We start from the raw sequence: 12852 nt of genomic DNA, 5'->3' as shown, positions 1-12852 counted from the left end.
TTGTTATGGTATCTAATAAATTAAATGATATTATAATTTATTTTTAATGAAGAGTATATTATATCATTAATGTTTATAAATTTTATTTAAATTTATTAAAATTAATTGAGATGTAAAATAAATCATTTATGTAGAAACTTTATCATTTTTTAAAGTAAAAATATTATTTAATAATTTAATATTATTAAAATTAAAATTTATTATTATGATAAAATTTAAAATTGAAAATATAAGGAATTTATCTCACTTTTAATGTTATAAATATTCTTTAAATATAATTTACTTTTGTATCAATTACTCATTGAAAATATTATTTTTTATTATTTTTATATAATATATTAATTTGATAAATATTAAAATTTAATATTTTATTATTTTAATGAATTGTTATTAATTATTTTTAAAAATCCATAAAATTAAAATATTAATAAATTTAATCTAATTTATTAGATTATATTTAAATTTACTTACAAAAAAATTATTACTTATTTTGTTATAAATTTATAAATAAAGCGGTCGATGAAAATTATTTATAAATATTATTACAAAAAATAAAATTCTAATGATAATATATTAGAATATTAAGTATTATACTACTATTAAATTATTAAATATTAAATAATAAATAATATTTATTTATGAGTATAATAATTTTTAAAATAATGATAAAAGGAAATGAAATGATTAACAATATTGTGAATCATTTGAAATACTGCAATTCAAAATTGATGCAAAAATCCCATTTATATATTTTTCACCTTTAAAATTTTTGTAACGCTTTATAAAATTTAAAATTTTATATTTATTGATATATTTTAATTAGGAATAATTTAAAAATAAATAAATAAATTATACTTTAATTATCTCTATATTTTTATTCTATCTAAAAAAATCTTTGGACAATAAAATTTATTAAAAAAAAGAGAAAGTTGATTTAAATTCTATAAATATCCTTTCTTAAACTTTTCAACTCTTCTCCCATTTCATCTCAGCCAAATCATAGACCAAAAATGCATAGATTAGTATCATTTGAATTACAACAACTGATTTCAAGTTAAGAAAAATGATAAATATTTCTTTAATTATTAGGACCAGTAAAATAAAATTTAGATAAGAAATTTCCACAAATTAAATAAGAAACACAATAAAGTAAGCAATCAAGATAAATATATAAATTAGCACATCAAATATAATTATGGGTCAATAATATTAGAAGGATTATTTGAAAGTTGAGTAAATAAAAATTTAATAAATAAAAATAATTTTATAACTTTTTATACAAAATAAAAAATGAGTTTTACTCATTTTAAACTGCCGCTATATTGATTAAGTTAAAATTATTTAAAAAATATTTTTTAAAATTTATTTTAATTTTTTTTATAGGATAAAACAAATATTTTGAATATAAGGAATAAAATTTAAAATATTTATTCTATCCTATAAAAATAGTAAATTATATAAATAATTTTTAAATTATATAAAAATAAATATAAATAAACTAAAAATTTTAAAATCAAGTAAACTTTAAAACTATTTTATATAATAAAATTTAAATTAAATCAAAATAATCAAGGCATTTAAATAATTTTGAAGTATTTTATTTTCTCTCACACATTTATATATATTATAAATAATTAGAGAAAAATTAAAAAACTATTAAAGATTTTTTTTCTTTAATTACATCAAAATCAAAATCCATTTATTTAAAAATAAATTATTGACTCTTTGTATTTTAATTTTATTAAATTTAAAAAAAGAATATTATTTTTAAATATAAATTTAATAGAATTAAAATCTAAAAAATAAATTATGAAGTTTTTTAAAAGTAAAAGAATATATGTTAATTTTAATATAACTTAGTGATAAAAAATAATTTACTTATATATAAATTAAATGTCAATGGTCTTATAAAATTAAAATTATTACATTTATTTTAAAATATTTTAGTTAGTTGTAAACAAATAAGTAATTACATATATATATATATATATATATATATATATATATATATATATATATATATATATATATATAATTTTGTGAAAGGTTATAAAATCTAAATATTTTCATTTTAGAAATATAAAACTTATATATAATTAATTGAAATATATTAAATTTATATAACCGATTTTAATTTTAATCCCGTTAGTTCACAAATGCTGCTAAACTAATTAAATTCAGATAAATATAATATATACATGAATTTATTCAAAATATAAACATATTAATCTTATTTATCTTTATGTGATCTAAACGGTACATATTAATTTTTTTTAAATATACCATGTAATTTTTTTAATTAATTTTAAATAAAAATTGCCACGTTTATATCAAATTGTTGCAATATATTGTTCACAAATTTTATTAAAATATTAATTTTTTAATGGCATATATCTATTACATTATCAATAATAATTATCTGAGTTAATCAATTAACGGGTGAGGTGTATTCGGTTCAAACCGAAAAAGTATTCGAATCAAATTAATTTAAAATTTTAATTTAATTTTTTATTTTAATTTTAATTTTTAAAAATTTAATTATTTCAATTTAATTCGATTTTAATTATGAAAAAATCGATAAAATCAAATCAAACCGATTAATAATAATAATATATTATTTTTTATAATATAAAAAGATTAAATTATAATGAAAGTTGAAATATTTTAATTAAATTTTAAAATACTAAAAATAAGGTATAAAAAATAAAACGTTGATTAAAAATCTCAATTCTTGAATCGTACCAAATCAAACCAATTCGATTTTTATATTCGTATTTAAATATTAAAATTTAATTTTTAATTTATTTAATTTGATTTAATTTTAATTCAAACCCACCACCGAAATATCTCACTACTAGCTAGTGGTGCCCTTTTGATTAAAGAAGATTTATATATCCCTCAATTATCAATGCACAAAATCACACTGTAAAAATCTGAGATTGCACTCTTAAGTAGATATTTGTATTTTGATTATTTTTTCTATGAAAATTGTTATTCATTTTTTTTATAAAAAATGCAATTTCAGAATAAGTCTCTAAACGAGAGTCACACTGTGAGAATTTTTCAATTGTTGCTAAAAGCAACATGGAAAATTGTCCTTATGCATACTTATTTTCCAACAGTTTAGTTCTAAATGGCACAAATAAATTTTGAACATTGTTTTACACTTGACTTTAAGTAATTAATTCAAATTATTTTAATAAGCTAGTATTATATAAATCATATATAATTTTAATAAGAAAATTGCCTATAATTAACATATAAAAAAGAATACAAACTATCTTTATGGGAGGAAAGAAAGTATACAATTAAAATTATGTCTATTGAATCAAAAAGTAATGACCTTTCAATCAGCAGCCTCATAGTCACAAAATAAGCAACCAGACATTAGCCGCATCAAATGTATAGTATTGAACTTTTTGGCCCAATCAACTTTAAAATTACATGTGGAATTTTTTTTTTTTTTTTTTTTTACAACTGTGAAAAATATATATATCAAATTGATTGTTATTAGAAAAAGTTTAAATGCAAATTTTACTAACGTTCATTACTTTCATAACACCCCATTAGAAAAAAAATAATGCACCAATGAGTTATTTGTCCAACATGTGCTTATATCATTCTGTAATAGAAATGAAAATGAATAGGGTCATCGCAAAATTTAAAATGTAAAAGTAATTTGTTGTTACACTCGCAGACACAACATAATGGTAAGTGCATTTAAGTAAATCTAGGAGGATTCGAGTTCTATTCGATTAATTATCAATTTCTATTTAAAAAAAATTATTATTTGTTATTATTTAAATTTATTAATAACTCGATGATACTCATTTACTACTTATTTTTATTTATTCCAAACCCAACTCATGAAATTTCTTTACTTATTCTTATTACATATTATAAAAAAATTTATTTAGTTATAATCATTATTCTCTAATCGTTAAATAAAAAATATCGATCAATTTTTATTTAGTGATATTAAAGTTATGGAGAAATTAATAAATATTTTTAGTATATTACACGTGAGTTGAAATATCAATTTAGTTAATTCTTAAAAAAAATTTAATCCCTTTTTTGTCGATCAACAAATTTCACAATCTCTCTATCAAAGAATATGCAAGATTACAAAGACAAGAAAAATGTAATGCAACATATTTTGCCTTCACCACCATCCACTCCATAAATAATGAAGGCCACACCTACACCAGCTGCTGGCATTTGATGAAAAATTAATATATATCTCTCGCACCTGAGTAATACTAATCTTGCATTTTAAATTCCAACTCTGTTCATCAAATATCCGAGTCGCCCAATAAATGATAATTCCGACCGTCCTCCATTAATTTTCTCAACTCGAGGTACCGTGCCTTCGGGTTTCTGGCTCAGTACTCTTGTCCGTTTCGTCACTGCTTGAGGAAGAAGGGTTGAGCCCGTACTCGCTTGTGCGACCATATTCGCTGCTTGTGTATTCATGACTAGTGTCCATTACCACCTTTCTGAACTTCTTCATGTCTTCAGAGTACGAGGCCCTGTCATACTCAGAACTCGAAGAACTGTACACATAACTTTGTCCAGGTTTCACTCCTTCGTTCAAGTGCTCCAGCGAGCCATCACCTTCTAGTGCTCGAACAATCTGTTTCAATATGTTCATATACTTGTTAGCTAGAATCAACTTTTCCAAAGACATAACAGAGGTAAACATGTAATAAGGTGATTGTTAGTTAATCACTTGGCTCATTTTTGGTCTTTTCCTTGCTGAATGCCTAATGGATGCACCAGCACAAGCTACCATGCGAGTCATTTCGGCAGGATCATAGTTGCCTTCCAGTCGTCGATCCACCAACTCAACGAAGTTTCCACTGTCCATGGCACTTGTACATAATGGTCTAGCCTGCATGTGAACCATTGAAATATATATATGTGTAGGCAATGGATTTTGCAGACGTTGGATTAAAAATAAAGGAGATAATATTGTAAATTATAAACAATGATCGATCCTCACCCAGTCTACTAAACTCTCGTCCATATCTGAATTGATATCCACAGGGCGGCGTCCGGTTATGAGTTCCAATAACATGACACCAAAAGAGAAAACATCGGACTTCTCAGTAAGTTTGCCACTTGATGCATACTCAGGAGCCAAGTATCTGAAAAAGCAAATAAAAAATAACATAATTGATCACATTAAATTTTGAAGGTCTAGTTAATAATGATGGGAGTAACTGATTAGCACCCAAAAGTCCCCATAACACGAGTCGACACATGAGTGTTAGTGTCTGAAGATAGCTTCGCCAACCCAAAATCTGCCACCTGATTTAGTTGTAGTTCAATCAAACACTAGTTAAAACAATTCAATTTTAGGGCAAGCAACTGGATTAGCATTAATGGTGTACGCACCTTGGCTTCAAAATTATAATCGAGCAAAATATTTGCAGCTTTAATGTCTCGGTGGATAATGCGAGGATGGCCTATGAGCATGCATGGAGAATATTAGAAAGAAAAAGAGAGACAAAAGTGGGAGGAGTGAGATTATATTGATGGCTTACAGTCTTCATGCAAGTAAGCAAGTCCTTTGGCTGATCCGATGGCAATTTTGATCCTAGTGGACCAATCCATGGTTGGGCGACCATGCCCTGAAAATTTGACAAGATATAGAATTAAATGCAAGATTTGTATGGAGGAAAAAGTAGACATATCTGGGGTCGTAGATAATACCATAAAGGTGATATTCGAGGGTGGAATTGGGTAAAAACTCATAAGCCAGTAGCCTCTGACCACCTGCAATGCAATAGCCGACAAGGGACACAAGATGGCGATGATGAACACGGCTAATAATCTCAACTTCAGCTTGAAATTCTCGATCTCCTTGGCCGCTTCCAGCTTTCAAACTTTTCACTGCAATTTCCTTTCCATTAGGCAACACCCCTTTGTGCACATACCCGAACCCTCCTTGGCCTAATAGGTTAGCCTGAGAGAACCCATTAGTCGCTGCCGCTAGCTCATCATAGTTGAAGCTGCTGTGGGTGAACCCGAGAACCGATGGGTGCGGAGGAGGCGTGGCTGCACCATGGGGGCCTGAGAAAATTGGAACTAGTGTCACTACCAGATACAATTGCACCAGAAGAAAGTGGTGGATGCGGACCTGGCGTTGGTGGTGATGGTGATGGTGACGGCGTTTGCCAAGCTGGATGTGTACCAGGAGGTGGAGGTAGACTACCCGCTTTGTCAGCGTTAAACTGGTTCGCATTCTGCCAATTATTAGCCGGACGATGAGGAGTTGAAGCATTGTAATAGTTACCACCTGTGGTTTCATATAACCATGGTTCGTTCATAAATTAATGAAATTATGAGATGAATTTAGATTTTGTATTAACATTTACTTATATATTGTTTATATTTCTCGGGAGAATAACGGGAGTTGAGTATGGTATACCATTGTTTCCAGGAGGTTGCTCTGCGTAGTAATCATTCTCTATTCTCTTCTTCTTTTTCTTTTTGCCTGTACACAGGAATGCAAGGGACAAAAGCAGCAGCATCACCGACACCCCTACCACGGCTCCAATTACAATGGGTACAACGTTAATTGATCCACTCCCTGATGTGCTTGAGGATTTAGGCGATAGAGATCGTGGTGGTGAATGGGATTTGGATGATGAAGAATGTGGAGGTGGCGGCGGTGAAGACGTGTTAATACCATCATTATTATTGGTTGGTGGAGGTGGGGTTGGAGGTGCAAGTGGAACTGGAACTGGAACTGGAACTGGAAGTGGAACTGGAAGTGGAGGTGACTTTTTTCTGGGAGAGGAAGGTGGTGGAGGTGAAGGATTTGAGTGAGTTGGTGGTGGGGGTGAAGAATTTGAGTTACTTGGAGGTGGCGGAGATTTATTTGAAGGTGGCGGAGCTTTATTTGAAGGTGGCGGAGATTTATTTGAAGGTGGTGGAGGGGAAGGTTTTTCTGCTGGTGGTGGTGGTGAAGATGGAGGGGGTGAAGCTGATGTTGGTGGTGGAGCTGATGATGATGATGATGATGGAGGTGGTGAAGATGATGGAGGTGGTGAATCTGATGAAGGAGAAGGAGGAGAAGGAGGAGAAGGAGGAGAAGGTGAAGAATCTGGCGGCGAGGCTGAAGCCATACGATGAGCTTCGACCTGTGATATATATTCCTATTAAACGTGCCGAACAAACCCAACACCTCTCCTCCAAATGATCGCCCTCGTGAATCCTAGAATGAGAATAAGCATGCAAATTTAGCAAGATAGACGACAATACGTTCATTCAACAAATCAAAAGAAATTCAGTCAACTAATGGTGATGATATTCATTAACGACTACTTGAAAACAGTGAAAAGCTAGACCTAGATGATTAAAAGCATGCATTAAAAAACATAATCTAGTAAGAAGAAGATGAAGAATGCAAAGGTAAGTGAATATAGCCATGACTGTAAATATTAATAATTAATAGATTTGTTGTTGTTTATGAGAGAGATAGTGAGAGAGAGAGAGAATACATACAGGGAGGATAGGTGGGAAGAAAGAGTCTTCCATGGTATTAGTTATATGAAGAAGGGAAAAACCATGTACCACCCCACAAAAACACCTCCTACAAAGGAGGAAATGTTCTGTCATTGAGTGGAGTTTTTCTACTTGCCCTACTTTAAAGCTACACCCTTTATCCTTCTAACTCTGTCATATTGGCTAAACTCTTTTTGTTGGGTCCAACTCCAAGCTAAGTTCAAAGAAGGAAACACCAAAGATGAGTTCCAATTCTGGCCAAATTACACTTATTTTCTGAGTTGTCTCAAAGCTTGTTTGGTTTAAATTTTGTTGGATATAACTAATAATTATTATGATAATAGATAATTGATTGTAACTAATAACTAATAATTTATTCTAATTAGTATATAATAATTGGAAATAAATTTCAAATATAATTATTTTTCTCATTAATATTGTAATTATTTTAATTATTATTTATAATATTTTTAATTGATGTATTAAATATTATAATTTTAAATATTTTATTGATATAAAAAATTTTAATTTTAAAAATTATAATTAATAATTTATAAAAAATAATATGGTTTAAATAAATAAAATCAAAATAGTTACCATCTATTGAAAACCGCTCTTATTTTAGAGTTAATTCAAAATGCAACCGGTAGATCATCATATATCAACTATCATTTATTTTTTTTTTTAAAGGTTACCAAACACTTGGTAGTAAATGTATATTAACTATGAAGTGCATTTAATAATTAAATCACATACCCATTAGGCATATTAATCCTTTTTATTTATTTTTTTAATAATAGTTGTGGTTAAAAATAATAAAAATTAAATCCAATCCATTTTTTGTCTTCGTTTCAAATCTTAGAAATCATAAAACATATAGCATTACCTTCCATGTATCTCATTCTACATAAAAAATTGTCGTTTTAAGTATCAGAGCATGTTGATAATGCGGATCATGTCTATTTGGCTTCTCAGACAATACTAACATCGTGTCTAAGAAGGTTAGACCTGGGTGCTTGTTGTCCATGATATTGATGATCTTTATATATTTAGAACCTTCGCTATGTCGAACTAAGAGAACTCTATGCTCTGCTCATCACCATCTTTTTTGAGTCATTTGATTCTAGGCGTCGTTGAATGGGTGCCAAACTTAGCTACATAGAGTAAAATTTGTGATGAGGGATCTCATCCCAAATCCATAGTAGAGGATTTAATAAAGTCATATAAAGATAGTTTAAAATTTTCAAATATTTTGAACCAAATATAAAATGGATTCATAATTATTTAAATCAATTTCATTATAATTAGTATTAAATTTATAATAAGAGAAATCGTTGTGAAGCTGGTGGGCTAAATAAGAAAAATATAATTTGAATTCAATTATATTTATTTAGAACGAAAACTTTTTAATCAATTTGATATTTATTTTTTTGATTTAATTTATTATTTATTATGCGTTAAGTAGGTCTATTAATTTATATAATATTAAACTTATAATAAGAGAAATCGTTGTGAAGTTGGTGGGCCAAATAAGAAAAATATAATTTGAATTCAATTATATTTATTTAGAACGAGACCTTTTTAATCAATTTAATATTTATTTCTTTGATACGAAAAAATTTAATTTAATTTATTATTTATTATGCGTTAAGTAGGTTATTAAATTATATTGAAGGAATATATGTCTAAGATAAAGCATACTCTTTAAATTTAATTTTAAATATGAATAAAATTTTTCAAATGTTGAACTATTGACTTTTTAAAATTATTAAATTAAATTCATAAAGAGAGAAAAAAATTTAAATTTTTATGTGATTAGTTTTGTTTTCCTTTAATCCTATCTTAATTGATATTCAAGATTCCTTTTGGCTCAAACCGTTCATGGAGTCTTTATTTATCATTTGTAATAATAATAAAAAAAATTATTATTGAAAATATTTATTTAAATTTGGTTTATATAAACTAAAACACCTTTGGATCTTATTTATTTTTTTTATAAAGAAATTCATTTATTTATATTTTGATTTATAATAAACAAGTATCTAAGAATTTCTCCTTATTTTTTTAGCTCAATGGAATTTTGCTGTCATCTAAATTAAATTGAACTTCCCAATTAAGTGTAATAAAATACTTATCAAAATATTATTGAGAAAAATTAATTAAAATGAAAAAAAGCTTTAGACCTAGTACATTAAATATAGGCTTTAAAAAAAAAGCTATTGAAAAATACAGCCCACCCAACATTAACATAAAACCTAAAGTCTAAGAACAAAGAAACCTAATGTTTGCTGGAAAGAGGGATGCAATTAGGGTTGCTGATGCAGGATTATGCTCGAATAGGGAGGTAGTTAGCTTTCGACAAAAAAAAAGAGCTCATTGAAGAACTTGGACTATCCCTGATTAACATCTAGAAATCAGAAACACCTATTTAATTTCTCATACAATTGAAAGCTCAGACAACAGTCGTGGTCTAATCATGAGAGAGGATGCAGAGCATAGCTCGAACACCAATTCTTACTCTTTGAAGGTCTATCGTCCAATTGTAATTTCGAAGCACTCAGCATCAACAACACATTAAGGTAACTTTTCTGCAGCAAAACATATCAACATCCTGCTAAAGCACTTGTAAACAATTGATTTCGGATTTTAAAAAACAAGATTTTTTTATAATAGTAAATTTTATATTTTTACTAACATAAGAATAAGGTGTCTTTTATATTAAGATAATTTAGCTACATACATGTCATTGAATTCTAAATACTTATTTACACAAATATATTTGCATTTTTAAATTAAAATAGGAATCTCATTAAATTTAGTGGATAACTAGAGCAGCCTATGTAGGCCTAGACCTAAACAAGCCCCAACACAAATGCAAAAGCCGAATACCTCAACTTATCAATTAGCTCCTCTAGAGAAGCTTCCAAGTACCATCACCAACAGATCCATAATAACACTACTGCTGGAGGCAAACAGAACAAATACCATTGCCACTGTCACCGCATCTGTTGTTGGATCAGAGTCAAGCCATCATACTCCTAGCTAAAATGAAGCACATAACCCTTATTTGAAATTAAAAATTTCATAAAAAATTAATTTAATTAATTTTTTTAATTAAATTTTTATTTGAAATTAAATAATTTATTTTTTAATTTACAAAATTTTTATTTTAAAAAATAAAATCATGTATATTTTCATCAAAATTTATTTAAATTCTTTTATTAAAAAATCATATTAATTAAAGTGATGACAAAGATATAGTGAAGTACCGTAGAAAATCAAATAACCTACCTTGAGGCTTTGTAGCTAAGCCTTTACTTTTTGTCACTTGAAAAGGGAAAGAGGACAGTAATTAGAAGCCAAAATATTTCCATATTATTAATAAGAAAAATATGCAATGTCCTTTCTAGTTTTTGAAGCAACTATTGCATGCCAAATGAAGACAATTCGTAATTCCCTAATATAATGCATCTCGTCCATAAACGGTACAAATTAATTCTGCATTTTTTTTATTAATAAATGATATGATCCGGTGTTGATAAACGGTACAAATTAATTTTACATTTTTTATTAATAAATGATATGATACGGTATTTATTCAAAATATATTATACATTTTTTATTTCATGTGACGAAATTTTAATAATCTATAATTCTTGATCACTTAAATTTTTCACATTAAAAAAAAATTATCAACATGATAACCATTATTCAATATGATATAATATTCGCATTCTTATGTCTGATCGAATCTTTAAAGGATTTCTATTTCGCGTATAAACGTAATATTTTTTATGTATTAATCGGTATTAATTAAATTTTTATAAAATCATCAATTAATTTTATTTTTTTACGATATAAAAATAAAATACACACAAAATTCAAAATACATATACTTACACACTTTTATTAAATTCAAAAAATCTATTTATACTACTACTTTCCCTCTTTAATAACTTATGAACTTGAATGTTAGATTAATTTTACATAGATATCAACTACCTAATTTTTTTTTTACTAACATATTATTTTCACTTTTTTTTCACTATATCAATAAATTTTATTTTATTTTATTTATTAAATAAAATCCTATTTAACCTTTAAATTAATTAAATAAAATTCGCTTAATCATATTTTACCTTTATTTTTTAAAAAAAATCCCTTGTTTATAAGGCAGTTATTTTTAGGATATCTTTATTTTTTATTCCATTTTTTTTATTATGCTTGTATGCATGATGCTGCTTTAGTAATTAGTTTAAATTTTATTTGTTTATTTTAAATTATTCATATTTTACTTTTCAAAGTGATAATGAAAAAGAAATCAATTATCACATTGAATTTAATTTAAATGTAGAAGTTAATTGAAAATAACTTCAATTACGTATTTAATTGAAATTAAATATTAACTTCTATATTGAAACTATAAATACGGAAAATGTTATAAATTTCAATCCACATAATTTCATTATTTTCCTGATTTCTATCATCAAAAGCCACCTTTTCAAAGGCTAAAACGTGAGCTGATGTTTTTTAAGATAGCTAATTTATAAATGGTTTTAATTATTTTAAATATGGCCCATACTTGGGATATTTTTTTTTAATAAAAATGCTTATCTATATTGAAACTTTATTGTATATATGATGAATATGCTTTATCATTGATTATGATTGATGGATTTATATGAAAATTATTATAATAAATTAATTATACATAATATAATAATTTTATTTTAAAATTTCTCCTATATATTGATACTAAATTAAATTAAATTTAAATAAAAATAAATTTAAATCATTCGATTCAATTCAATTCGGTTAAAATTTTTATAATAAATTTTTTATTTTTTACATCTTATTTTTAAAGTTCAATTGAATTATTTTAGCATCACATATTATTTGATTTTCATATATTATAGAAAGTAACATGTATTATTCACTAATAGATTTAATTCAGATTTATTAATTTTTTCTAATTAAAATTAAATCGAATTAAAATAATTAATTTTTTAAAAAAATTAAAATTAAATTGAATTGAAATTATAAATTTATTAATTCAGTCGAATTTCGATTTGAATCAAATAAGATTAAGAAGAACTATAGGAACATGCCCTTTGAGTGTAAGCTGTATGAGTTTGGAAATGTCTATACGTGAATTAATACGGTGGTAAAATTAGGATTACATAAATGTACTAAAATTTATTAATTAATTTTTTAATTTTAAAAAATATATTAAAATATTATTAATATATTAAAAAGCTTATTATAATTATATCTTCATTAATTAATTTTTTAATTTTAAAAAATATATTAAAATATTATTAATATATTAAAAAGCTTATT

At 26.1% G+C, this 12852-nt stretch overlaps 1 protein-coding gene across 1 annotated transcript; it reads right to left on the bottom strand.

Moving 5' to 3' along the window:
• Positions 1-4211: 4211 nt before the first annotated feature.
• On the bottom strand, positions 4212-7206 carry LOC110604941 (proline-rich receptor-like protein kinase PERK7). The gene is given in 10 exon segments (XM_043952456.1): positions 4212-4633; positions 4730-4891; positions 5003-5147; positions 5234-5310; positions 5398-5468; positions 5547-5633; positions 5716-6082; positions 6084-6301; positions 6434-6708; positions 6790-7206. Coding segments are annotated over 10 exon segments (2031 nt in total). The 5' UTR covers positions 7134-7206; the 3' UTR covers positions 4212-4348.
• Between the last annotated feature and the right edge of the window lie 5646 nt (positions 7207-12852).

The sequence above is a fragment of the Manihot esculenta genome, chromosome 17 (genome assembly GCF_001659605.2).
Source record: "Manihot esculenta cultivar AM560-2 chromosome 17, M.esculenta_v8, whole genome shotgun sequence".
Taxonomy (NCBI): domain Eukaryota; kingdom Viridiplantae; phylum Streptophyta; class Magnoliopsida; order Malpighiales; family Euphorbiaceae; genus Manihot; species Manihot esculenta.
The sequence above is the reverse complement of the archived record's forward strand: the minus strand, read 5'-3'. Positions and strand labels throughout refer to the sequence as shown.